Below are 26,503 nucleotides of genomic sequence, written 5' to 3' on the forward strand. Positions count from 1 at the left end.
AAGGTAAAGTAAAGGTAATGGCGGACTGAACGAAGTTATGTAGAGCACCTCAAGATAAAACATAATATTCAAAATATCTGCTAAATAGACTAAAATATTAGCACTACATAATCTGGTGAGTGATAAACCTTCAATCTGGATAATAACACAAAACAAATCCTAAGACTAGAGACATTTATCGACAAATATTACGAACACAGACAACAACCAAACATGACGGAGAATAAGACAGGGGAACCGTTTACAAAACGCAAGCGAGATTCTTCGACAGATACTGACGATTTAATATTCTCACCACCGGGAATGGTAAAGGTCGAAACTGATCTGTTAAAATCAATAAATGACAAACTAGGTTTACTTGAATTACTTAGTAAGGATATAAAAGAGTTAAAGGCAAGCCTAGAGATGAGTGATGAAAAAGCTGCGACATTGGAGAAGGAAACACACGCGCTAAAAGGGACAGTCAATAAGATTCAAACCGAAATGAATGGAATTAAAAAAGAGAACATCGTTCTGAAGGAAGCCTTACTGGAGATTCAAACTAGATCCATGAGAGAGAATTTGGTACTTACAGGTATCCAAGAAAAAGAAGGAGAAGTTCCTGAATCTATAGTTAGAGAGTTCCTCCGTACAGCGCTTCAGATTCCATGCGAAGTTGTCGACAAAATCCAACTTGAACGTGTTCACCGCTTCGGACAGAGGGGGCAGAGGTACGAACGCCCAATCGTTGCAAAATTTGCTTCATTTAAAGATAAAATAATGGTTAAAAGCCTAGGTAAAAGACTTGCTGGGACCAAAATTGGCATGAATGATCAGTTTCCGAAAGAAATTGCAGAACGGCGCAAAGTTCTGTATCCAATTTTCAAAGAAAACAGATTAAAAGCGAAACGAGTAGCTCTCGTCGTTGATAAACTATATATTGATAACCAGTTGTTCAGAGACACAAAGACTACTCCATGGTTATTTTAAAATTTGCAAAATTCTCATAGACGAGGAAAATAAACACAATTCAAGCCCGGTTACTGATTGTAACAATACAACAAAAAATATAGCTTTTTTATAAATCTTCACATATAACTAATTGAACACACAAGCACTATTTTTACACAGTGAAGATAAAAACTAAGTAAACAGAAGGCACAGTATGTGTGGATGGTATGGTTTGTGTTTATTTTATTTTTTATCTTATTTGTTATGTTTGGAAAGTTGAGTGAGTGAGTAATGAAATGGTTGCATATCCCAGAGCCAATGTATTGCTGTGAGCCGGGTATGAGAGGGCTTTCAATGTTGTTCAGATGATGGATATACTTTTATAATGAATTATACGTCTTATTTATTTATTGTCCTATCATGGAAAACTACATTTTTTTTATCTTAATAAATTATATCTAATTATTATCCTATTTTAATGGTACTGTCTATGGCCCTATACCCTAGACACCCACCTGAATGACCCAGATATTAAGGAGAAGTCCCTAACTGTTTTATGTGCTCGCTGTAAGCGGTCTATATGCAGCTAAAATGAGGTCAGAGACCAAGAGCAGCACTGCCCCCTCAAGATTCTGAGCCTGCTTGGCAGGGTTGGTCCTGCAAAGCCAAAGCCCCCTAAAGGGAGAGGAAAATATACAAGGAATTTCTCAAAGCTGCTAATGAGAACCTTGACGACCTTGTACCTAGCCGGTGGGGATTCCGGTGGGGTACCCCCACCCAGGCAGTGGCAGTGCTGGCAACACTAGCTGCAGTAACCCATGGGGAGGGGGTCACACTCGGACATTCAGAGAGGGGGTATATTATTGTGGCCCTGGTGGCACAGAATCAAGGTCGGACTGCATGGAGATGCGTGGGGACATGGTCATGACTGGTGGCCGTATTGTGGGTGTTTTTTTTCAGGAATAGGGTGTACATTTGACGGCCATTATCTAGGATATGACAATGGTAAATGAATTTCAATTTTTGCTTATTTTTTTGCGCGGTCTTGCAGGCCTTCTCATGCAGCTGCAACTGCAATGGCATTTGGAAATCATGACCCATCTTGAGTTGGGCTCTGGGATGGTGCAACTGTTGAGAAAGTGAGCTTATGGTTGTGTGGGGGTAAGGGCTGAGTGTGTATGTGTGTATCCCACAACTGTTGCGAAAGAAGAAGTAAAAGATGTAAGGTACAATAGAGGATGATCCACAGCTATATATAATACAAATCGAGGTGACGGCAATGGAAATGCATATGGCAATTGATTTACTTCAATTCGGTAAATGGAACTGTATGCTCTTTTCAAAGAATGGATCCCAGTCGGTTCAGGGCTATGGGATACAGGGGGTCGAGGGTGGTCTGCCGGGCATTGGGATGACAAGCCATCTCGAGATGAGGCCTTTTAGCGGGTGGAATAGTAGTGACCAATTGGAGGTTTACTTAGTAGAAATGCAAATATCATGGTACAACTATATAGACACTCAATCATTATGTTACTTTTTAATAGTACGTTTACAAAAATATATTCTGATTAAAAGAATGAAAGGTGTGTCTCATGGTAAGTGGTGAAATAAGTATAGCCAGTTACAATTGTAATGGCTTAGCAGATAATAAGAAAAGACGATCAGTATTTACCTGGCTAAAAGAGAAGGATTATAATATTTATTGTTTACAGGAAACCCATTCAACAGTTTTAGATGAAGTTTTGTGGAAAAAGAACTGGGTGGGCAAAATATATTTCTCCCATGGGCAAAGAAATTCAAAAGGGGTGATGATCTTAATTAACAATAATTTTGACCCAAATGTGCAAATTGTCCAAACAGATCCTCAAGGTAGATGGATTATTTTAAATATGTTATTGGACAATAAACAAATATGGCTTGTTAACCTATACGGTCCGAATAATGATGATCCAAGCTTCTTTGAAAATATATATAAGAACTTATCAACTCTACAAGCAACACTAGACTCTATTATTATAATGGGAGATTTTAATACGGTCTTAAATAGCTCTATAGACCGGAAAGGAAATCACACTACAAATTATCACCCTCAGGCACTTAAGGAAATCATGAATGTCATGGATATATTGGAATTAGTGGATATATGGAGACTTAAATACCCTGATTTAGTGAGATATACATGGCGGAGGCTGAATCAAGCTAGTCGTCTTGACTACTTTCTTATTCCATTCTCTCTGGCACCAAAAGTTAAAAAAGTGTTGATAGGGGATAGAATGCGGTCGGATCATCACATAATTGGCATATATATTTCTCTTACAGAATTTCCACGTGGGCGAGGATATTGGAAATTTAATCAAAGTCTACTAGATGATAAATTGTTTAGAACTAGGACAGAAGATTTTATAACTGACTTTTTCAGACATAACATAGGTACAGCAGATCCCCTTATTGTATGGGACACTTTTAAGTGTGCCTTTAGAGGCCATGCAATTCAGTACTCATCTATAAAACAAAAGCAATTTAGATCAAAAGAGTCCATATTAACAAAGGAAATTGAAGGACTAACAGTACAGTTAGATAGCAATAAAAACGGTACCATAGAGGCACAGAATAATTTAGAGGAAAAACAAAAAGAAATGGAGGAACTTATTCAAGAAAGATCCAGTGTAATATATTATAAAAATAAAGCGAACTGGATGGAATATGGGGAAAAATGCACCAAATTCTTTTTCAATCTTCAATATAGAAATGCTACCAAACAAAATGTATTAAAACTTGTGACAAATGATGGAGTCACGCATGATTCACCAAATGATATTTTGAAAGAGGAAGTAAAGTACTTTAAGAAAATGTTTTCGTTTCAGGCTCCTCCATCTCCACTAACTGAAACTAATTGTATGGATTTTTTTCCTATTAATAATGTAAAATTAACATCTGAACAGAAAGACTCATGTGAAGGCCAAATTACAGAGGAGGAACTGCTTGTTGCAATTGGGGCCTTTAAAGATGGAAAAACTCCAGGGCTGGATGGCATACCAGTGGAAGTATACAAAACGTTTTTTGATATACTCAAAGGACCATTATTAACTTGTTTTAACCACTCCTATATAAATGGTAGATTATCAGACACACAACAAGAAGGTCTGATATCGTTATTACTGAAACAGGACCCAAGTGGTATATATAAAGATCCAGTCCAATTAAAAAATTGGAGACCTCTTACACTTCAGTGTTGTGATGCAAAAATCCTAGCAAAATGCTTGGCGCATAGAATAAAAAAAGTTTTGTCAGATATTATTCATCCTAATCAGACAGGTTTTTTACATGGACGATACATTGGAGATAATATAAGGCAAGTACTGGAAACAATAGAACACTATGAGATATCGGGGACACCAGGCCTGGTTTTCATAGCTGATTTTGAAAAGGCTTTTGATAAAGTACGACTGGAGCTTATATATAAATGCCTAGAATATTTCAATTTTGGGGAATCTCTTATAAAATGGGTTAAAATTATGTATAGTAACCCTAGGTGTAAAATAGTAAATAATGGCTACATCTCAGAAAGTTTTAAACTATCTAGAGGAGTAAAACAAGGTTGTCCACTATCGCATATCTATTTATTATTGCCATCGAAATGTTAGCTGTTAAAATTAGATCAAACATTAATATTAAAGGATTAGAAATCCATGGCTTAAAAACTAAGGTGTCATTGTACGCTGATGATTCATGTTTTCTTTTAAAACCACAACTAGAGTCTCTCCAGGGCCTCATAGAGGATCTAGATACCTTTGCTATCCTCTCTGGATTAAAACCAAATTATGATAAATGTACCATATTACGTATTGGATCACTAAAAAATACACATTTTATATTGCCATGTAGTTTACCAATTAAATGGTCTGACGGAGATGTGGACATACTCGGTATAAAAATCCCAAAAGAAAGAAATGATCTCACTCCAATAAATTTTTATAGAAAGTTAGCAAAAATAGATAAGATCTTGCTACCATGGAAAGGAAAATACCTGTCTATTTGTGGAAAAATCACCCTAATTAACTCTTTAGTCATATCACAGTTTACCTATTTGCTTATGGTTTTGCCTACACCTAGTGACCTGTTTTTTAAATTATATGAACAAAAAATATTCAATTTTATTTGGAACGGCAAGCCAGATAAAATTAAAAGGGCCTATTTATATAACGAATATGAATTCGGAGGGCAGAAATTATTAAATATTAAAGCATTAGACCTCTCACTAAAGGCATCGGTCATACAAAAGTTATACTTAAATCCAAACTGGTTCTCTAGTAAACTGGTACGAATGTCTCATCCTATGTTCAAGAAGGGCCTTTTTCCCTTTATTCAGATTACACCTGCTCATTTTCGGTTGTTTGAAAAGGAAATGATCTCCAAAATATCCTTATTCTTTAAACAAGCCTTAGAAAGTTGGTTGCAATTTCAGTTTAATCCACCTGAAAGGACGGAACAAATAGTACAACAAATATTGTGGTTAAATTCAAATATAATAATTGATAAAAAAACTGTATTTATCGAAGAAATGTTTAAAAAAGGTATAATTTTTGTGAATGATATCATAAATAGGACTGGTGGAGTTATGTCACACATGCAGCTAACACAGACATATGGAAAAGTCTGCTCTACCCAAAATTACAACCAATTAATTGCAGCATTACCACAAAAATGGAAGAGGCAGGTGGAAGGGGATAAAAGTAAGGAACTTGTATGTCGGCCCTGTATTAAAGAACAAAAATGGTTAAAGAAAAGTGTGATAAATAAAAACATATACCAATTTCATTTAAGGACCAAAAAACTAACAGCTGTGCCATACAAATTGCAAAATAGTTGGGAAGAGATTTTCGATGTACCCATTCCATGGCACATGGTTTATGAATTGATACGCAAAACAACGCCGGATTCAAAACTTCGAATTTTTCAATATAAATTACTGTACAAAATTCTTGCAACTAATAGAATGTTATATATATGGGGTATACAATCTTCCCAGCTCTGCAGATTCTGTTGTGAGGAGGCAGAGTCATTAGATCATTTATTTTGGTATTGTCCATATGTAGCTCGTTTTTGGTCACAGGTCCAGGAATGGCTGAAGAATTGCAACATTTGCCTAAAACTAACGCTACAGATAGCAATACTGGGGGATTTGAAAAGCCATAGTCAATCAATCAATAATATAATAATTATTTTGGCAAAGATGTTTATTTTTAATTTACAATCTGTAGAAGCTATGAGAATAGGAAGGTTCAGGTCTTTTGTGAAGCATCACAGCACAGTTGAGAAATGTATGGCAAATAGAAATCCGAAATGGATGATGTTGGAAGATAGATGGGAGGGGTTGGGTGGAGCTGAAGGGTGGGACTAATAACAAGATAAACAATATAGGGCATACGGGATCTGTGAAATGTGTATAGGTGCGGAGCTTTTGTGAAATAGCACAGTTACAAGTGGAAATCAAACTGGATGGACAACAGAAATAGAGGAAGGACTAAGAACAAATAAGAGAGAACTATTGTAAAGTGGACTGTGTCTGTAAGATAGGTATAAGATGTAGAAATTGAAGGTAAAAGCAGAAGTGTTTATAAGTTTACTCCAATTGGGGGATTGGTGGTAGGGTCGCGGGGAATAATAATAAAGGCATATTCTTTAAAAAAGTATGTATGTCTATATAGGTATGTGTATGTATATATGTGTATATGTATGCATACGTGTATGGATATATATATTTACCCAAAAAAATATGGGGGAATGGAAATGATGCAGACAATTACATTGGAAGCAACATTCTTTCCGCAATACTAAGCTGATCCACCCATAAAAAAAGAAAAAAAAAGAAAAAAAAAAATGGTACAAAATATATAGAGTACTGCACACACTACAATTACATAGGTTTAAAAATAAGCTCAACTGGACACCTTAATGAGGCAGTGAATGAACTGAGAGAAAGCACATAGGACATTCTACGCCATTAAAAACAAATTCAAATTGAAAACACATTAAAATCTGGCTAAAACTAATTGAATGTGTCATTGAACCAATTGCACTTTATGCAAGGTGTGGGGTCCAAAACAAGATTTCACCAAGTGGACAAACACCCCATTGAAACCCTGCATGCAGAGATCTGTAAGATTTTCCTACATGTCCAGAGGAAAACTACAAACAATGCATGCAGGGCAGAATTAGGCCAATATCCACTAATAATAAAAACTCAAAAAAGAGCAATTCAGTATTGGAAAGATCTAAAGTACAATGTCAAGAGCTGAGCAAAGAAAAGAGTCCCCTCATCCAAAAGGTGCTATAGACCACTTTCTGCCCCAGCTGTGCCCTGAACACCGTATGTGAATTGATTGCCCCCCATCTTTCTTCAGAGCTCGTGCTGTTAGGTGACCTAAACTGGGACATGCTTAACACCCCGGCCGTCCTGCAATCTAAACTTGATGCCCTCAATCTCACACAAATGATCAATGAACCTACCAGGTACAACCCCAAATCTTTAAACACAGGAACCCTCATAGATATTATCCTGATCAACCTGCCCTCCAAATACACCTCTGATGTCTTCAACCAGGATCTCAGCGATCACTGCCTCATTGCCTGCGTCCGTAATGGGTCCGCGGTCAAACGACCACCCCTAATCACTGTCAAACGCTCCCTAAAACACTTCAGCGAGCAGGCCTTTCTAATCGACCTGGCCCGGGTATCCAGGAAGGACATTGACCTCATTCCGTCAGTAGAGGATGCCTGGTTAGTCTTTAAAAGTGCTTTCCTCACCATCTTAAATAAGCATGCCCCATTCAAAAAATTTTGAACCAGGAAAAGATATAGCCCCTGGTTCACTCCAGACCTGACTGCCCTTGACCAGCACAAAAAACATCCTGTGGTGTACTGCATTAGCATCGAATAGCCCCTGCGATATGCAACTTTTCAGGGGAGTTAGGAACCAATATACACAGGCAGTTAGGAAAGCAAAGGCTAGCTTTTTCAAACAGAAATTTGCATCCTGTAGCAAAAACGCCAAAAAGTTCTAGGACACTAAAGTCCATGGACAATAAGAGCACCTCCTCCCAGCTGCTCACTGCACTGAGGCTAGGAAACACTGTCACCACCGATAAATCTGCGATAATTGAGAATTTCAAAAAGCATTTTTCTACAGCTGGCCATGCTTTCCACCTGGCTACCCCTACCCCGGTCAACAGCCCTGCATCCCCCACAGCAACTTGCCCAAGCCTCCCCATCTTCTCCTTCACCCAAATTCAGATAGCTGATGTTCTGAAAGTGCTGCAAAATCTGGACCCCTACAAATCAGCCGGTCTAGACAATCTGGACCCTCTCTTGCTAAAATTATCCACCGAAATTGTTGCAACCCCTATTACTAGCCTGTTCAACCTCTTCCGTATCGTCTGAGATCCCCAAAGATTGTAAAGCTGCCGCGGTCATCCCCCTCTTCAAAGGGGGAGACACTCTAGACCCAAACTGCTACAGACCTATATCTATCCTACCCTGCCTTTCTAAGGTCTTTGAATGCCAAGTGAACAAACAGATCACAGACCATTTCGAATCCCACGGTACCTTCTCCGGTATGCAATCTGGCTTCCGAGCTGGTCATGGGTGCACCTCAGCCACGCTCAAGGTCCTAAACGATATCATAACCGCCATCGATAAGAGACAATACTGTGCACAGCTGTATTCATCGACCTGGCCAAGGCTTTCGACTCTGTCAATCACCACAGACTCAACAGCCTTGGTTTCTCTAATCACTGCCTCACCTCGTTCACCAACTACTTCTCAGACAGAGTTCAGTGTGTCAAATTGGAGGGCCTGTTGTGAGGACCTCTGGCAGTCTCTATGGGGGTGCCACAGGGTTAAATTCTTGGGCCAACTCCCTTCTCTGTATGCATCAATGATGTCGCTCTTGCTGCTGGTGACTCTTTGATCCACCTCTACACAGATGACACCATTCTGTATACTTCTGGCCCTTCTATGGACACTGTTAACTAACCTCCAGACGAGCTTCAATGCCATACAACTCTCCTTCCGTGGCCTCCAACTGCTCTTAAATGCAAGAAAAACTAAATGCATGCTCTTCAACTGATCCCTGCAGACACCTTCCCGCCTGCCTAGCATCACTACTCTGGACGGTTCTGACTTAGAATATGTGGACAACAACAAATACCTAGGTGTGTGGTTAGACTGTAAACTCTCCGTCCAGACTCACATTAAGCATCTCCAATCCAAAATTAAATCTAGAATCAGCTTCCTATTTCGCAAAAGCCTCCTTCACTCATGCTGTTAAACATGCCCTCGTAAAACTGACTATCCTACCGACCCTTGACTTCGGCGATGTCATTTACAAAATAGCCTCCAACACTCTCAGCAAATTAGATGCGGTCTATCACAGTGTCATCCATTTTGTCACCAAAGCCCCATATACTACCCACCATTGCGACCTGTATGCTCTCATTGGCTGGCCCTCTTCATATTCGTTGCCAAAACCACTGGCTCCAGGTCATCTATAAGACTTTGCTAGGTAAAGCCCCACCTTATCTCAGCTCACTGGTCACCATAGCAGCACCCACCCGTAGCACACGCTCCAGCAGGTGTATTTCACTGGTCACCCCCAAAGCCAATTCCTCCTTCGGCTTCCTTTCCTTACAGTTCTCTGCTGCCAATGACTGGAACGATCTGCAAAAATCACTGAAGCTGGAGACTCATATCTCCCTCACTAGCTTTAAGCACCAGCTGTCAGAGCAGCTCATAGATCACTGCACCTGTACATAGCCCATATATCTACCTCATCCCCATATTGTTATTTTGCTCCTTTGCACCCCAATATCTCTACTTGCACACTCATCTTCTGCACATCTATCACTCCAGTGTTTAATTGCTATATTGTAATTATTTCACCACTATGGTCTATTTATTGCCTTACCTCCGTTATTCTACCTCATTTGCACACACTGTATATAGACTTTTTGTACTGTATTATTGACTGTGTTTGTTTATTCCATGTGTAACTCTGTGTTGTTGTTTGTGTTGCACTGCTTTGCTTTATCTTGGCCAGGTCGCAGTTGTAAATGAGAAGCCAGGTAGGCTTGTTCTCAACTAGCCTACCTGGTTAAATAAAGGTGAAATAAAAAATAATAATAAAATCCAGCTGGTCCTGGATTCACAACCGTGTTCTACTAACACACTGAAGCCTCAGGACCAGAACATCCAATCAATCAGAATAAAACAAATTACAACACAATCAAAACTACATTGCTTATTGGGAAACACAAGCACAAAGCAAAATGCAGTGCGATCTGGCCCTAAATTGACAGTACACCATGGCAAACTATTTGACCATGGTTACTGATCAAAACCTTAGAAAAACCGTGACAAAGTACATGCTCAGTGAGCACAGGAATACTTGGTTCCTTGTAGAGGAAAGGCTGTGCAACCACTGCACCACAGCAGAACATGACAGAGCTGCATTTCCTTACAAAATGTCAAAAATATAAAACAATTAGATATCAAAAATATAAAACAATTAGATAGTGTCATTTCCCCAAATTTGAAACCGTTATTCAAGGTTTCAAAGACCTCTCTGATGAGGATAGGCTACCAGTCCTGTTGGGGGAGGACGCAGAGAGCTGTGCGTTGGCAGCGCACTACATTGCTGCCTGCCATAAGATGAGGGACAGTGTCTGACAGACCAATCAACCTGCACATGTACTCTACTGTATGCTTATTGTTATTGTTCAATGTATGGTTATTTTGACCCTTGGTTATTGTTGTTACTGTTGTCCCGTTGACAATTTCGATTCTTATTATTTTCATAGTGTAAATATCCAAAGTGAGCTTTGGCAATATGTACATTGTTACCGGATGCCAATAAAGCAAATTGAATGGAATTGAATTGAGAGAGAGATCGACAGACGGAGAGAGCGACAGATAAGCTGGTAATCTGAGTGAGTGGATAATGCCATTGAAGGAGTGTAGGATGAGGCAGACCCACCTGTAACTCGTAGACGCGCACCAACTTGTCCAGGCAGGCTGTCACCATAACCTTCCCTAAGATGGCTAACGCTGTGACTGCATGGCTGTGACCCTTATAGATACGGACCAGCTCACCCGTCTACGCATGCACAGACACAGAGGGAGCAAGGAAGATGTCAACCAAAAAGACTGAAATGAAATAAATCAACTACATCCACATGACCGTTCCGTCATACAGGAATGAATGTGTTACGATGATTATGTGAAAAAGGAAATTGATGGGAGGGGTTTGACACTCACGTGGATGTTGTGGGCGTGTACAGCCGTATCACTGGAGCCGCTGAAGACCAGGTCATTCACCACCTGACATCAGACAAATGGGGTAAGAATGATCATATCTGACAGGCAGTCAGAGTTGTCCGTTCAAGACCACCAACAAATTAACGTTACATTAAACATGCCAAGTGTTAACTCTAGCGCCCAAAATGAGAATAAAACACTGATTGCATCACATTCAGACCACTACTAGAGAACAAACCCTGAAATATGCAGTGTCAGCGTAGGCATGCTGACCTAGGATCAGGTCGCTCCTGTCCATATGGTCTAAGAGGGAAATGTGATCTCGGTAAAGGGTCGGGATTGACTCCCCAATTGAACACATTGACCCCTGACCCTGGACACAGTGCTGACATACGATAAGATTTCTATTTTAGATCATATCAACTACCCGACTCCTCACCTTCATACAGAGGACGGTCTTGGTGTGGCCCTGCAGTGAGCGCAGCAGCAGACCGCTCTTGGCGTCACGTACGCTGATGGTGCTGTCGTAAGAGCCCACTAGCAGCACCCGCCGCGCTCCCTCCTGGGATGTGCCCAGGCAGCTCACCCCCCGTGGGCCGTGGCACTCGAACACATCCAGCTGCCTCTGGGTCTGCAGGGGAGAGAGGGAGGGGGAGGAAGAGAGTAAGGGAGAGGAAGGAGAAGAGGAAGAGAACGGAAATGTTTGTTCCATATTCTGACCCAAGCTATAACTAGGAACTACCATGTTGAATAAAGGACCAATCAAAGCGTCTCAGAGAAGGAGTGCCAATCTAGGATTGGTTGTGCCTTTTTGATTGTAATGGAGAGAGAATAAAATCATATGGATAAGGGGGACCTGATCCCAGATCAGCACACCTACTCAGATGCTTTATGATTTCAAAACTCACCTTGACCTCAAAGCTGACCACAGATCCATTTGCCAGGCCTACGTACAGGATGTTCCAGTGAATGTGCAGACACAGCACCCGGTCGGACAGAGAGATCTGCTCAAGGCACTTCTTTGACTGAAGAGGGAAATGAGGACAACAGATATACAGTAGGGAGAGGGTATGTGATGTATAGGAAGAGAATTCTCAAATCAAAAGATGACACATCTACACACAATACATCATAATGACAAAGTGACCAGAAATATCACATTTACATAACACCCCCCCCCCTCCCCCGAGTCAAAACTTCTTAGAAGCACCCCAGTCTGTCTTTCTGGGTACATTTTTATTCAGTACAGACTTCCTTCTTCTCACTGTCAATTAGGTTAGTATTGTGGAGTAACTACAATGTTGTTGACCCATCCTGTTTTCTCCTATCACTAGGGCTGTCCCCGGGTGAAAAAAATCATTGGTTGACCAGGAGTTGTCCAGTTCTTTCAACCAATCGACTACTTTTCCATATATAGACAGATTCACCTTATGTGTTTGAATAAAACCAACTACATATGCACTGAGCTTGTCTGATGCTTTAAGCACACTGTTTGATTAAATAATTAAGACACACAAATGACTAAAGAAAGAGCCTGATGGTCACACTGTGTAAAACATTTTTTTTTATAGCGAGTGCCTGTGTGATTGGCGCACATTGTCTCGCTCTCCTCCCTACTACAGTGAAGGCACCACAGCACAGCAAGTGTTAATTGCGCTCTCGGTGCTGAAGCTGCAACAAAAATCAGCCATTTAGTTTCTTACTCGTTTCTGACTGAAATTTGTTACCATAATCCCTAATTAGTTCAGGAAAAACATTCCCTATTCCCTCAAACCTTGCTCTCTTTACGTGAAACAAGTACGCATGGCATGCATGTGACCAATAGGGTCTGACCTATAGCATATCATTATCACATCAATAAACAAACACCAAAAAACAATAACACATGACAGCAAACTGGATGCGGAGGACGTGAAAAATACACTTGAAAACAGGAGAATGTTTACTGGTTGCTCAGAGAAAAAAAAAAGGGGAAGTCAGACCTGTGGAAGATGTTTGACTTAGTTGTGGAAATGACTGGAGATCAAGAATAAGGAGGGTATAGGAAACAGGCGTTGTGTGAGTATTGTGTCCCAAACTGTTGCTGTTAGATTACAATAGTATTATTTCTTCTAACAAGTTGTAACAGTGTAAACACTAAATAAATAAGTGTGCAAGAGTCATAACATTCAAAATAAATATATAAATATATAAATAAATAAATAAATAAATAAATATATATATATATATATATATATATATATATATATATATATATAAATATATAAAGCCTATTACAGCAGACTAAAAACAGCTGCATGCATTCGTGAAACGCGTTTTATTTTTTTGTTTAGGCTAAATATTCAACGCTCTGATCCAGTAGCCTATATAGTGAAATATAGGCCTAAGTAAGTTACGGTATTAAAGACTAAACAGGAAGCGCTCTAAGGCCTAGAGCTCGATGGTGGTTATACAAGGATACGATACTAAGCCTACTAATGATAATGGCATTACTTATTACAAAGACGATCATAAAAATAATTGTAATAACAAGAAAAAGGAGATCAAGAAAAGGGAGGCTATAGGAGTGAGAGTTGTGTGCATATTAAAGTGTGACAAACTGGTGCTGTTAAATTACAATATACCCTTTCTGTCTGTTTGAAACAGAGTAAACACTCAATTAATAAGTATATTAATAAGTAATATTAATAAGTAATACCAGTCTGCTCTAACAATTTTTTAAAAGCCATTATTATAGCAAAGCTTAAAAACAGCTGAATCTGTTAAATTGTTTTGTCAGACATTTTGCCGTTACATGAGGCTTGGTGCTCACTGAATCAGTGGGCTATTAAACAAACACTCAAACAGGCAACATAAACAGGATCTGTCTGATTTCTGTAGATACAGTTGAAGTCAGAAGTTTACAAACACCTTAACCAAATAAATGTAAACTCAGTTTCACAATTCCTGATATTTAATCCCAATAAAAATTCCCTGTCTTAGGTCAGTTAGGATCACCAATTTATTTTAAGAATGTGAAATGTCAGAATATTACTAGAGAGAATGACTTATTTCAGATTTTATTTATTTCATCACATTCCCAGTGGGTCAGAAGTTTACATACACTCAATTAGTATTTGGTAGCATTGCCTTTAAATTGTTTAACTTAGGTCAAACGTTTCAGGTAGCCTTCCACAACCTTCCCACAATAAATTGGGTGAATTTTAGCCCATTCCTCCTGACAGAGCTGGTGTAACTGAGTCAGGTTTGTAGGCCTCCTTGCTCGCACACAATTTTTTCAGTTCTGCTCACAAATTGTCTCTAGCATGAGGTCAGGGCTTTGTGATGGCCACTCCAATACCTTGACTTTGTTGTCCTTAAGCCATTTTGCCACAAATTTGGAAGTATGCTTGGGGTCATTGTCCATTTTGGAAGACCCATTTGCGACCAAGCTTTAACTTCCTGACTGATGTCTTGGGATGTTGTTTCAATATATCGACAATTTTCTTTTATCATGATGTCATCTATTTTGTGAAGTGCACCAGTCCCTCCAGCAGCAAAGCACCCCCACAACATGATGCTGCCACCCCCGTGCTTCACGGTTGGGATGGTGTTATTTGGCTTGCAAGCCTCCCTCTTTTCCCTTCAAACATAACGATGGTCATTATGACCAAACAGTTCTATTTTTGTTTCATCAGACCAGAGGACATTTCTCCAAAAAGTACGATCTTTGTACCCATGTGCAGTTGCAAACCGTAGTCTGGCTTTTTTTAAATGGCGGTTTTGGAGCAGTTGCTTCTTCCTTCCTGAGCGGCCTTTCAGGTTATGTCGATATAGGACTCGTTTTACTGTGGATATAGATACTTTTGTACCCGTTTCCTTCAGCATCTTCACAAGGTTCTTTGCTGTTGTTCTGGGAATGATTTGCACTTGTCGCACCAAAGTACCTTCATCTCTAGGAAACAGAACATGTCTCCTTCCCGAGCGGTATGACGGCTGCGTGGTCCCATGGTGTTTATACTTGCGTAATATTTTTTGTACAGATGAACGTGGTAGCTTCAGGCGTTTGGAAATTGCTCCCAAAGATGAACCAGACTTGTGGAGGTCTACCATTTATTTCTGAGGTCTTGGCTGATTTCTTTTGATTTTCCCATAATGTCAAGCAAAGAGGCACTGAGTTTGAAGGTAGGCCTTGAAATACATCCACAGGAGCTTCTAAAACCATGACAACATTTTCTGGAATTTTCCCAAGCTGTTTAAAGGCACAGTCAACTTAGTGTATGTAAACTTCTGACCCACTGGAATTGTGATACAGTGAATTATAAGTGAAATAATCTGTCTGTAAACAATTGTTGGAAAAATTACTTGTGTCATGCACAAGGTAGATGTCCTAACCGACTTGCCAAAACTATAGTTTGTTAACAAGAAATTGGTGGATTGGTTGAAAAACGAGTTAATGACTCCAACCTAAATGTATGTAAACTTCCGACTCAACTGTAAATCTGGATGATTTATAAAGCCAGGCACATTTAACAGTTAGGCTATTGATTATAGACCTAATTAAGTTGCGGAGTTTCCGCTCTCCTCAATTTTCTTAGACAATTAGGCTAACGCAAGGGCTGTTTCCTGATCTCTCCTGCTGCTGCCTCCGCCGCATTGTTCTCAATCCCAATATGCTGGTAGCCTAGTGGTTAGAGCACTGGACTAGTAACCCAAATGTCGCAAGATCGAATCCCCGAGCTGACAAGGTAAAAATCTGTCTTCCGCCCCTGAACAAGGCAGTTAACTTCTTATGGGCAGGTGGGACGGTAGCGTCCGGCCAACATCCGGTGAAATTGCAGAGCGCGAATTCAAACTACAGAATTATAAATATTTAACTTTCATAAAATCACAAGTGTAATACATCAAAATAAAGCGTAACTTCTTGTTAATCCAGCCGCTGTCAGATTTCAAAAAGGCTTTACGAAAGCACACCATGCGATTATCAGAGGACAGCGCCCCGCATACAAAAGGATGAAAAACATATTTCAACCAGGCAGGTGCGCCACAAAAGTTAGAAATAGCGATATAATAAATGCCTTTGATGATCTTCTGTTGGCACTCCAAAAGGTCCCAGATACATCACAAATGGTACTTTTGTTCGATAATGTCCTTCTTCATTTCCATAAAAACTCAGGTTATCTGGCGCGCTTCAGTCAATAATCCACCCAGTGTCCCTCCATCAAAATGCATACAAAATGAATCCCAAACGTTACTAATAAACTTTTCCAAACAAGTCAAACAACGCTTATAATCAAACCTTAGGTAGCCTAATACGTAAATAAACGATAAAATTTAAGACGGAGAATCGTTAGTCTTTACCGGAGAAAAATACCAAAGAACGCGCTCTCTTCCACGCGCTTGGAAACACTACAGCCAAAACGGGAGCCACCTAGCAAAACTACAATTTCTGGCTAAATTTTCATGAAACTCTTTCTAAAGACTGTTGACATCTAGTGGAAGCCGTAGGAACTGCAATCTGGGAGGATTTCGCCTTATAATAAAAGTGACAGCCATTGAAAACAGTGGTAGGATGAATTTATTTTTTTGGGGGGGGGGGGGGGGGGGGGTGGTTTGTCCTCGGGGTTTCGCCTGCCATATGAGTTCTATTATACTCACAGACATCATTTTAACAGTTTTAGAAACTTTAGAGTGTTGTCTATCCGAGTAGACCAATTATATCCATATCCTAGCTTCTGGGCCTGAGTAACAGGCAGGTTTCTTTGGGCACACTTTTCATCCGGAAGTGAAAATACTGCCCCCTACCCAAGAGAGGTTAACCCACTTTTCCAAGGGCGTCATTGAGAATAAGAATTTGTTCTTCACTTACTTGCCTAGTTAAATAAAAGTAAAATAAATAAAAAATACATTTTGCTATTATGCACATAGCAACATAGGGAAAGGTGCCAATTCTATAGGGGACTGAAGATCATGTTTCAGAACCGTGGACAGCGAACATATCCAACACGGGAGAAAGCACATTTGTTATAAAATAGATTTATTTGTGTTGCACCATTATTTTTACATAATATAAATCATATACAATTTCAGTATCACATGTCTTAGTGATGGACTATGCCATCCGCGTGGCCTCCACAATGGATTAGTCCACTGAGACAGGCGCGAATCAGACAGGTGTCTTATACAACATAAAAAATAAAGATTGCGACTGCTAAACCAAAGAAATCTCGGTCAACCAAAAGCCTATAGACCAAACAATCGACCAGTCAACTAAATGTGGTGAGCCCTACCTACCTCACAGCCATTAAACGCTGTAACAGTTTTAAAGTCACCATTGGCCTCATGGCGAAATCACTGAGCAGTTTCCTTCCTCTCCGGCAACTGAGTTAGGAAGGACGACTGTATGTTTATTGATACACCATCCAAAGTGTAATTAAAAACTTCACCATGCTCAAAGGGTATTCAATGTCTGCTTTTAAAATGTTCTACCCATCTACCAATAGGTGCCCTTCTTTGCGAGTCATTGGAAAACCTCCCTGGTCTTTGTGGATGAATCTTTGTTTGAAATTCACTGTTCGACTGAGGGACCTTACAGATTATTGTATGCGTGTGGGTGCAGAGATGAGGTAGTCATAAAGAAAACATGTTAAACACTATTGCACACGGTGTGAGTCAAGACATTTCAGATTTCATTTTTTATTAAAATGGTAAAAAAAAAACTAAAAATATGAATCCACTTTGACATTATGGGGTATGGTGGATAGGCCAGCGACCAAAAATATCTAAATCTAATCAATTTCAAATTCAGGCTATAACACCGCAAAATGTGGAAAAAGTCAAGGGGTGTGAATACTTTCTGAAGGCACTGTGTTATGAAAGGGGTGTGGTACCTTGATGCTGAAGCAGCGGATGGTGAGGTCACTGGAGCCGGTGTAGAGACGTGCTGGCAGGCCGGGCAGAGATGACACCAGCAGGCAGTTGATCTTGTTGGTGTGGCCCTCAAACACCGCTTGGCACGCTTTGCTCTGAACACCACAGGGACAAAAATACAGTATTTCAGCAATGTAAGCCTGTCAGTCAAACCAAATTTACATTGTAGAATAATAGAAGACATCAAAACTATGAAATAACACACATGGAATCATGTCGTAATCAAAAAAAGTGTTAAACAAATCAAAGTATGTTTTATATTTGAGATTCCTCAAAGTAGCCACCCTTTGCCTTGATGACAGCTTTGCACACTCTTGGCATTCTCTCAACCAGCTTCATGAGGAAGTCACCTGGAATGCAATGCAATTAACAGGTGTGCCTTGTTAAAAGATCATTTGTGGAATTTCTTTCCTTCTTAATGAGTCTGAGCCAATCAGTTGTGACAAGGTAAGGGTGGTATACAGAAGATAGACCTATTTGGTAAAAGACCAAGTCCATATTATGGCAAGAACAGCTCAAATAAGCAAAGAGAAACAGCAGTCCATCATTACTTTTAGACATGAAGGTCAGTCAATCCAGAACATTAAGAACTTTGAAAGTTTCTTCAAGTGCAGTCGCAAAAACCATCAAGCGCTATGATGAAACTGGCTCTCATGAGTACCGCCACAGGAAAGGAAGACCCAGAGTTACCTCTGCTGCAGAGGATAAGTTCATTAGAGTTAACTGCACCTCAGATTGCAGCCCAAATAAATGCTTCACAGAGTTCAAGTAACATACACATCTCAACATCAACTGTTCAGAGGAGACTGCGGGGAATCAGGCCTTCATGGTTGAATTGCAGCAAAGTAACCACCACTAAAGGACATTAATAAGAAGAAGAGACTTGCTTGGGCCAAGAAACACGAGCAATGGACATTAGACCGGTGGAAATCTGTCCTTTCGTCTGATGTGTCCAAATTTGAGATTTGTGGTTCCAATCGCCATGTCTTTTTGAGACACAGAGTAGGTGAACGGATGATCTCAGTATGTGTGGTTCTCACCGTGAAGCATGGAGGAGGTGGTGTGATGGTGTGGGGATGCTTTGCTGGTGACAATGTCAGTGATTTATTTAGAATTTAAGGCACACTTAACCAGCATGGCTACCACAGCATTCTGTAGCGATACACCACCCCATCTGGTTTGCGCTTAGTGGGACTATCATTTGTTTTTCAACAGGACAATGACCACTTCTCCTTGCCATTATCAATCCCCTGAGATAATAAGACGTGAAATTTTGCTAACGTATAACGGGGGTCCCTGGGTAACCCTTTGCCTGGGTGGGGTGTGCTTGGTTGTCTGCAAGGGGGTCCCTGGGCAAGAAAATGTTTGAGACCCCTGTCCTATACACCTGTTCTATACGCACCACTAGGCAATATGCTCGTGCTGTGTTATCCCCTGAACATGTATACAAGAAGCCCCCGTGGATCTGGAGGTCATGGACGGTGCCAGTGTGGCCCTCGAAGCTCCCCAGAGACGGCTCCTGCTCCTCAGCCACGTCGGCACACTCTGAGGGGGGAGAGATAGAGGGTCAAAACCAGGAAACTGAGCCATATCCCAAAAACGAGTTATCGAACAGACAGAAACTCATACATCGTGTAAACTGACTTACAAACACAGACATATAATACACTCACGCTGTGCGGCATTAAAATTCAACGTTTATGACTAATTGACTATCTTTCATTTCAGCCAAAAAAAATGGTGGAAGTGGACAAATGAAGCAGGTAACTCACTTGGGGGACTAGGTTTCTCTTTCACAGTTACAGGGCGTAACTTCATTTTGCTGGGGAAACAGAAACCACAGGTATTTCACATTGCATTCAAAAGAGGATTCTAATGCAACGATGTGGGTTGATACTCTAATAACATAATGCCTGGAAACACTACAACGCCTGGATACACTGATCTAGCAATTACCAAACAATTTTGCTTTCATTACGGTTATTGATACCTAGGTCCTTGAGATGTTATTGTTTATTCCTTTATGGTAAATGTACAGTAAAGAGACTAACCCGTAGCTGGTGTCTGTTAGTTTGACGTCCTTACGGTCCTCCTTTACCACGACTGTCTGGGTACCGCTAGAGTTCACCTCCACACACACAGACCTAGGTGGGGCAGGAGGGGTGGAGGGGAGCTGTGCGGGAGCAGGGGTGTGTGGAACAATGGCCTCCGGCTCCTCCTCGACGTCCGAGTCATCGATGGCGACGACGTCCATGTTGGATCTCGGCTGGCGCTCTACAGTGACTGTCTCAACGTAGCAGTCGCTGTCTCCTTCGTCACCCCCTTTACCCCCGTCCTTCTCCTGCCCCAATAGAGGGTCTTTCCGCCCCTGTGTGAGGTGGACAGAAGTGAGGGTGAGCCCCTCTTGGTCCTCCCAGTCCTCAGAGTCACTGGTGGTGGAACTGGCGGTTGAACTCTGGTCTTGAATGTCTTCCCGCTTTGACTTGGTCATCCTGGTTGCCTTCTCCTTGCTCTGCTTCTTTTGCCTTCTCAGCTTCTTGGTGCTGGAGGACACTGAGATGGAGCTACCCACCACCCTCTGCTGGCCGAGTGTCGCAACAGCAGGTGGTGTAGTAGCAGGAAGGGCCACTGTGGTGGAAGGGGATTTGGCGGTTATGGGGATGGGTAGAGGTGAGGGAACGACGACAGGGGTGGTGGAGGGAGGGTTCACGAGGGGATAGGAAATGACAGGACTGCGTGAGGGGGTGGCGCGAAACTGGCTGTTGAGAGAGACAGGCTCTTCTTTGACAGGCAGGTTCACTGAGGTGGAGGGGGTGGGGTTTAGGATGGGTATGGCAGAGGAGGTAGAGGGGTAAGCCGGGGTCAAATTGGGATAGGGCGACAAGGGTGCCGCAGATGTGGGCCCAGTGGGGGAGGGGATACAGAGGTTGGACAGAGGAAGGAGTGAGGGGTGGTGGGTAGGCACCGTAGCCGCTGCCACTGCCCCTTGCATCCCCTGCAGGATCTCAATACGCTTGGCTCGGAGACCGTTAATCTCTGTGGTAACCTGAAACACAGACAACAAAAGTGAAACCGATGCCACTTCATCCTCTATACCAGGGTCGTTCCTATGTGTATCTTAATAGAAGAATCCAGGTAGAACCTCCGTTTCACTCGGTTTCCTTCCCTTTCATCCCTACTGATCACAACCCAGGTAGATGTAGTGAGCATCCCGGGCTTAGTACCTGCTGTTTGACCAGTAGGAGGCGCTGCACCTCTGTGTAGGCGACCTGCAGGGTGTTGCGGGCCTGGATCAGGGAGGTGTCCAGGCTATGTAGGGAGCCGCTCAGCTCCTCCTCCATCAGAGACACGGCTAGCAGCTGGTCCACCTGGACATTCTCTACAGAACAGGGAATGGAGTAAGTCTGGATGCAACGACCACACAGACAAAGTGTGAATCTCAAAAGTCTCATGTGGGGATCTTTACCAGTCTCATCTCCTTCATCAGCAATGACTGGAAAACACAGGACATGTCAAAGCAATATACTGGGGAGTGTCTTTCCCCTTCCCGGTTCAACCCTACTGGGGAGTGTCTTTCCCCTTCCCGGTTCAACCCTACTGGGGAGTGTCTTTCCCCTTCCCGGTTCAACCCTACTGGGGAGTGTCTTTCCCCTTCCCGGTTCAACCCTACTGGGGAGTGTCTTTCCCCTTCCCGGTTCAACCCTACTGGGGAGTGTCTTTCCCCTTCCCGGTTCAACCCTACTGGGGAGTGTCTTTCCCCTTCCCGGTTCAAGCCTACTGGGGAGTGTCTTTCCCCTTCCCGGTTCAAGCCTACTGGGGAGTGTCTTTCCCCTTCCCGGTTCAACCCTACTGGGGAGTGTCTTTCCCCTTCCCGGTTCAACCCTACTGGGGAGTGTCTTTCCCCTTCCCGGTTCAACCCTACTGGGGAGTGTCTTTCCCCTTCCCGGTTCAACCCTACTGGGGAGTGTCTTTCCCCTTCCCGGTTCAACCCTACTGGGGAGTGTCTTTCCCCTTCCCGGTTCAACCCTACTGGGGAGTGTCTTTCCCCTTCCCGGTTCAACCCTACTGGGGAGTGTCTTTCCCCTTCCCGGTTCAACCCTACTGGGGAGTGTCTTTCCCCTTCCCGGTTCAACCCTACTGGGGAGTGTCTTTCCCCTTCCCGGTTCAACCCTACTGGGGAGTGTCTTTCCCCTTCCCGGTTCAACCCTACTGGGGAGTGTCTTTCCCCTTCCCGGTTCAACCCTACTGGGGAGTGTCTTTCCCCTTCCCGGTTCAACCCTACTGGGGAGTGTCTTTCCCCTTCCCGGTTCAACCCTACTGGGGAGTGTCTTTCCCCTTCCCGGTTCAACCCTACTGGGGAGTGTCTTTCCCCTTCCCGGTTCAACCCTACTGGGGAGTGTCTTTCCCCTTCCCGGTTCAACCCTACTGGGGAGTGTCTTTCCCCTTCCCGGTTCAACCCTACTGGGGAGTGTCTTTCCCCTTCCCGGTTCAACCCTACTGGGGAGTGTCTTTCCCCTTCCCGGTTCAACCCTACTGGGGAGTGTCTTTCCCCTTCCCGGTTCAACCCTACTGGGGAGTGTCTTTCCCCTTCCCGGTTCAACCCTACTGGGGAGTGTCTTTCCCCTTCCCGGTTCAACCCTACTGGGGAGTGTCTTTCCCCTTCCCGGTTCAACCCTACTGGGGAGTGTCTTTCCCCTTCCCGGTTCAACCCTACTGGGGAGTGTCTTTCCCCTTCCCGGTTCAACCCTACTTGGGAGTGTCTTTCCCCTTCCCGGTTCAACCCTACTGGGGAGTGTCTTTCCCCTTCCCGGTTCAACCCTACTGGGGAGTGTCTTTCCCCTTCCCGGTTCAACCCTACTGGGGAGTGTCTTTCCCCTTCCCGGTTCAACCCTACTGGGGAGTGTCTTTCCCCTTCCCGGTTCAACCCTACTTGGGAGTGTCTTTCCCCTTCCCGGTTCAACCCTACTGGGGAGTGTCTTTCCCCTTCCCGGTTCAACCCTACTGGGGAGTGTCTTTCCCCTTCCCGGTTCAACCCTACTGGGGAGTGTCTTTCCCCTTCCCGGTTCAACCCTACTTGGGAGTGTCTTTCCCCTTCCCGGTTCAACCCTACTGGGGAGTGTCTTTCCCCTTCCCGGTTCAACCCTACTGGGGAGTGTCTTTCCCCTTCCCGGTTCAACCCTACTGGGGAGTGTCTTTCCCCTTCCCGGTTCTTTCACAGTACAGGTAAAGGAGGGGAGACGAGGAAAGAAAGACACTTTGGACTATTGAGATGCACTCACAGAATTGTGATCACACCGACTGACTATGGAAATGAGTTACAACAGTGATATGGAACATGGAGCAAAGAAAAAAATTGCCGACATTGACATATAGCTCTATTGCAAAGTTATAAATGGTTGAATTTCTAGCTTGAAATATACTTATTCATGTTAAACATACCAGAACTTAGTGATTACTTTACATAATAAATATATAAGAAATGTATATGTTGGGGGTCAAGGAAGGGCAAAGAGGAACTTTGTGTATGGAAAGTTAGAGTGCGAAAAAGGAAGTGCAGAAAGTTCATATTCTGCTCAAATATGCTATTGTTGAATATAAATGTTTCTAAGGAAGAAGGCAAAGGGCAACAGTCTAGTTTCAGTTCTTGATAAGGCAGGCCAGTTACTGTAGAACCAGCCTGAAGACTATCTGATTACAGTCCTCTCTCACACACTTCCATGAGGGTCCTGACAATACCAGTATGAGGAAACTACTGTGTTTGACTAACAACAGAGAAGGACTGTCTTAGACATGCAAGGAGATGACTCCACCTATTCGGAAGGTATAAATATGTGCTTGTGTGACTTGTATGTTGTTTGCAATAAGCACTCAGTGGGTTGAATAAACTTGGTTTGAGCCGTTTCTAGTCATCTGAGTTTTTACTCTGTTTGTTCAGAACCTAATAGTTGGCGTTGTCGGCAGGATTCACCACGATTTACAGTCGAACTGGAGAGTTCGAAATCAGTGGAACAGAAGCCAGCACCAAAACAAGGTAGGCACAGTTCCTATACCTGTTACCACTCATTCTGACATCTTGGGGAGATGAGAGTCGTAGGCTGAACACAAATTAAGATGTGGACCTAGAAAGCCTGAGCTTATTCAGTAGTCCCATTGTGTTCGACCGCTCGTAGATTTATGGTACAGGGTAAGTCCCGAACAGGGTGGTCCCTGCGGCGTTTAAGTCCCTAGGGGGTGAGTGCCGATTGGGATGATTCCTGCGAGGGCCATAAATTGAGCTTACGGGGTAGGATAGTTCTTAAGGAGGATAAGTCCCAGAGCCATAGGTGGTCGGCCCATGGTAAGTCCCAAGCGGGTGGTCCATGCGGAGGGTAAGTCTCGAGTGAAGGGGTGTTCCACGTTCAGAGCTGTGGGTGACCCTACGGTGTAAGGTAAATTTCAGGCTAGGGTAAGTCCCAGTGGGGTTGGTTCCCTGCCAGACCAGTAAGGGGGGTGAAAACAACAGCCGCGGTGGTCGTTAGGCCGTAAAGTATGTGTGGGTATGGATAAATTGTCATGCTCGATAGGCTGCAGAGAAGTAGTCCATGTAGAAGGACAAAGGCAGGAAGTGCATTCGGTGGAGAATAGGAGATATCTGAGAATATCTGTGCTTAAAGATGAAACATTGCCAATGAGTGGGAATGTGGATGGTGATAGAAGGTTGCCTGTAAGTTCTGGAAGAAGGCCCCCTCCATGGTTGAAAAAAGTGAAAGGATATTAGAACGTTATTTGAAAGTGATGTGTGTATTAGCAGTAGCAATAATGAGAGAGCTTGGGTTATGCCCTATTGGTGCGGCGAATCGTGAAAGATTATGTGGAAATAGGAAGACAAGTGAGTAATTTTGGTAACGCGTGTGGTCAACAACAGTTTTATTTGAGGCGTGACACTGGTATAAAACATTAGGTCTCCCATATTCTCTAGTAGTAAACTGTCAAACATTTCAGTATTGGTTTTAATAAAAGGTATCAAGGTCCCGTGACCAAATTATTAGGCACCTATACCGTAAATTATTAGGCACTGGGGAGTGTCTTTCTGCTATTGCAGTTTGGGCGGAGATAGTTCAATTAATCTAATTCCGCTCACTTTGCAGTGCTTGTAGTCACGGCTACCCATACCCCAGGCACCGGTAATGGACCCGAGTAACAACAATAAAAGCAAGCCGGAAGGTAAATCTGACAATGAATAAATTTGGCGGCAAAAACCCCCAAACCTTGTTCCAAATGCGGCTCAGTTGGCTATGGGTGGTGCCTGAGCCCTCTGCACCGGCTCATTCCGGGGTAAGTACGGCTGTGCAGACATATATTTTATTGAGCAACATGCAGGCACTCCTGAAAGCAGCCGGAGTTGAGGTAACACAAAGGGGTATTTGGCCTATGTGCGGTCGTCAAATTGGCTAAATGTACAATGAAAAATCATTAAGTTCAGTGGGGTTACAGGGATAGAATCTAAAGCTATGCAATTACTACCCATACTGTTAACAATAGGTCCAGTAACAATACCGGGCTCATTCTCCAGTAACAATACCGGGCTCATTCTTTATGGTAGCCGGGGTAGAACCGATTATATTTTTTTTTAAAGAAACAACTTACCGCTGTTTGACTTAACCTTTTGCTTTTTCCCACTCTGATCCACACCAGAGGTGTCTAACAAGTCACTATCCTGAGACAAAGACAGAGGAAAAGAGAAGGGTCAACACTAGCTGGCACATTTGTTAACATCAATAGACTTTTAAAGAAGCAGGAAAAGTAGCAGCCTGATTGTCTATTAACTCCTCCCCTTACCACTTTCCGCTTCTTCTTTTTCCTCTTTGTATTCAACTGGCTCTGTTCACTGTCCACTCCTGCCTCCCTGTACTGCTCTGGTTCAGTCTTCACACATGAAGACTGAGGGGCTCGGGATGACTTGCTACCCCGCAGTGCAGTGCTAGGCTGCTCCGATCCCAGTGTCCGAGCCTCTGACGGTTGCTCTCTGATGACATCACTAGCAGGCATTGCCTGTGGGAGAGAGGGAGTGGGTAGGGCTGCAGGGGGCGGCGCTCCGTCGGGGAAGGCAGACTCCCATTGGAAGCCCTCTGTTAGGGGGAGGTCCTCGTCTTCATCCAGGGCCAGGCCCTCTGGGTCAGAGAGGGGGTTCACCAGTTCAATGCCAAACCTGCAACATGAAACCATTACCTTCCAATTACAGATAGTATTGTAGTGAGCAAAACAGGTGCATGCTCCCAGAGCAACAGTCAAAAGAGACTGTTTGATCTTATCTTAGTCTTAAACTGCATTGTTAAAAAAAATACACAATGGTCCAGAATAATCAAATTGC

General features: G+C 42.7%; 1 protein-coding gene across 3 annotated transcripts in view; it reads right to left on the reverse strand.

Annotated features, from left to right (window-relative positions):
• The window catches only part of LOC129817678 (zinc finger protein 106-like), a 36,023-nt gene that overhangs the window by 4,009 nt on the left and 5,511 nt on the right, over window positions 1–26,503 (reverse strand). For all 3 annotated transcript variants that reach the window (XM_055873146.1, XM_055873145.1, XM_055873147.1), the window contains 11 exons: window positions 25,972–26,341; window positions 25,780–25,849; window positions 21,378–21,532; window positions 20,205–21,199; window positions 19,926–19,975; window positions 19,556–19,698; window positions 18,114–18,248; window positions 12,153–12,269; window positions 11,684–11,875; window positions 11,245–11,307; window positions 10,964–11,083 (listed from right to left, as the gene is read on the reverse strand). In XM_055873146.1, coding sequence (XP_055729121.1) covers window positions 10,964–11,083; window positions 11,245–11,307; window positions 11,684–11,875; window positions 12,153–12,269; window positions 18,114–18,248; window positions 19,556–19,698; window positions 19,926–19,975; window positions 20,205–21,199; window positions 21,378–21,532; window positions 25,780–25,849; window positions 25,972–26,341 — 2,410 coding nt within the window. The remainder of the gene's footprint in view (window positions 1–10,963; window positions 11,084–11,244; window positions 11,308–11,683; window positions 11,876–12,152; window positions 12,270–18,113; window positions 18,249–19,555; window positions 19,699–19,925; window positions 19,976–20,204; window positions 21,200–21,377; window positions 21,533–25,779; window positions 25,850–25,971; window positions 26,342–26,503) is intronic.

This window comes from Salvelinus fontinalis, chromosome 20 (assembly GCF_029448725.1).
Source record: "Salvelinus fontinalis isolate EN_2023a chromosome 20, ASM2944872v1, whole genome shotgun sequence".
Classification (NCBI taxonomy): Eukaryota; Metazoa; Chordata; class Actinopteri; order Salmoniformes; family Salmonidae; genus Salvelinus; species Salvelinus fontinalis.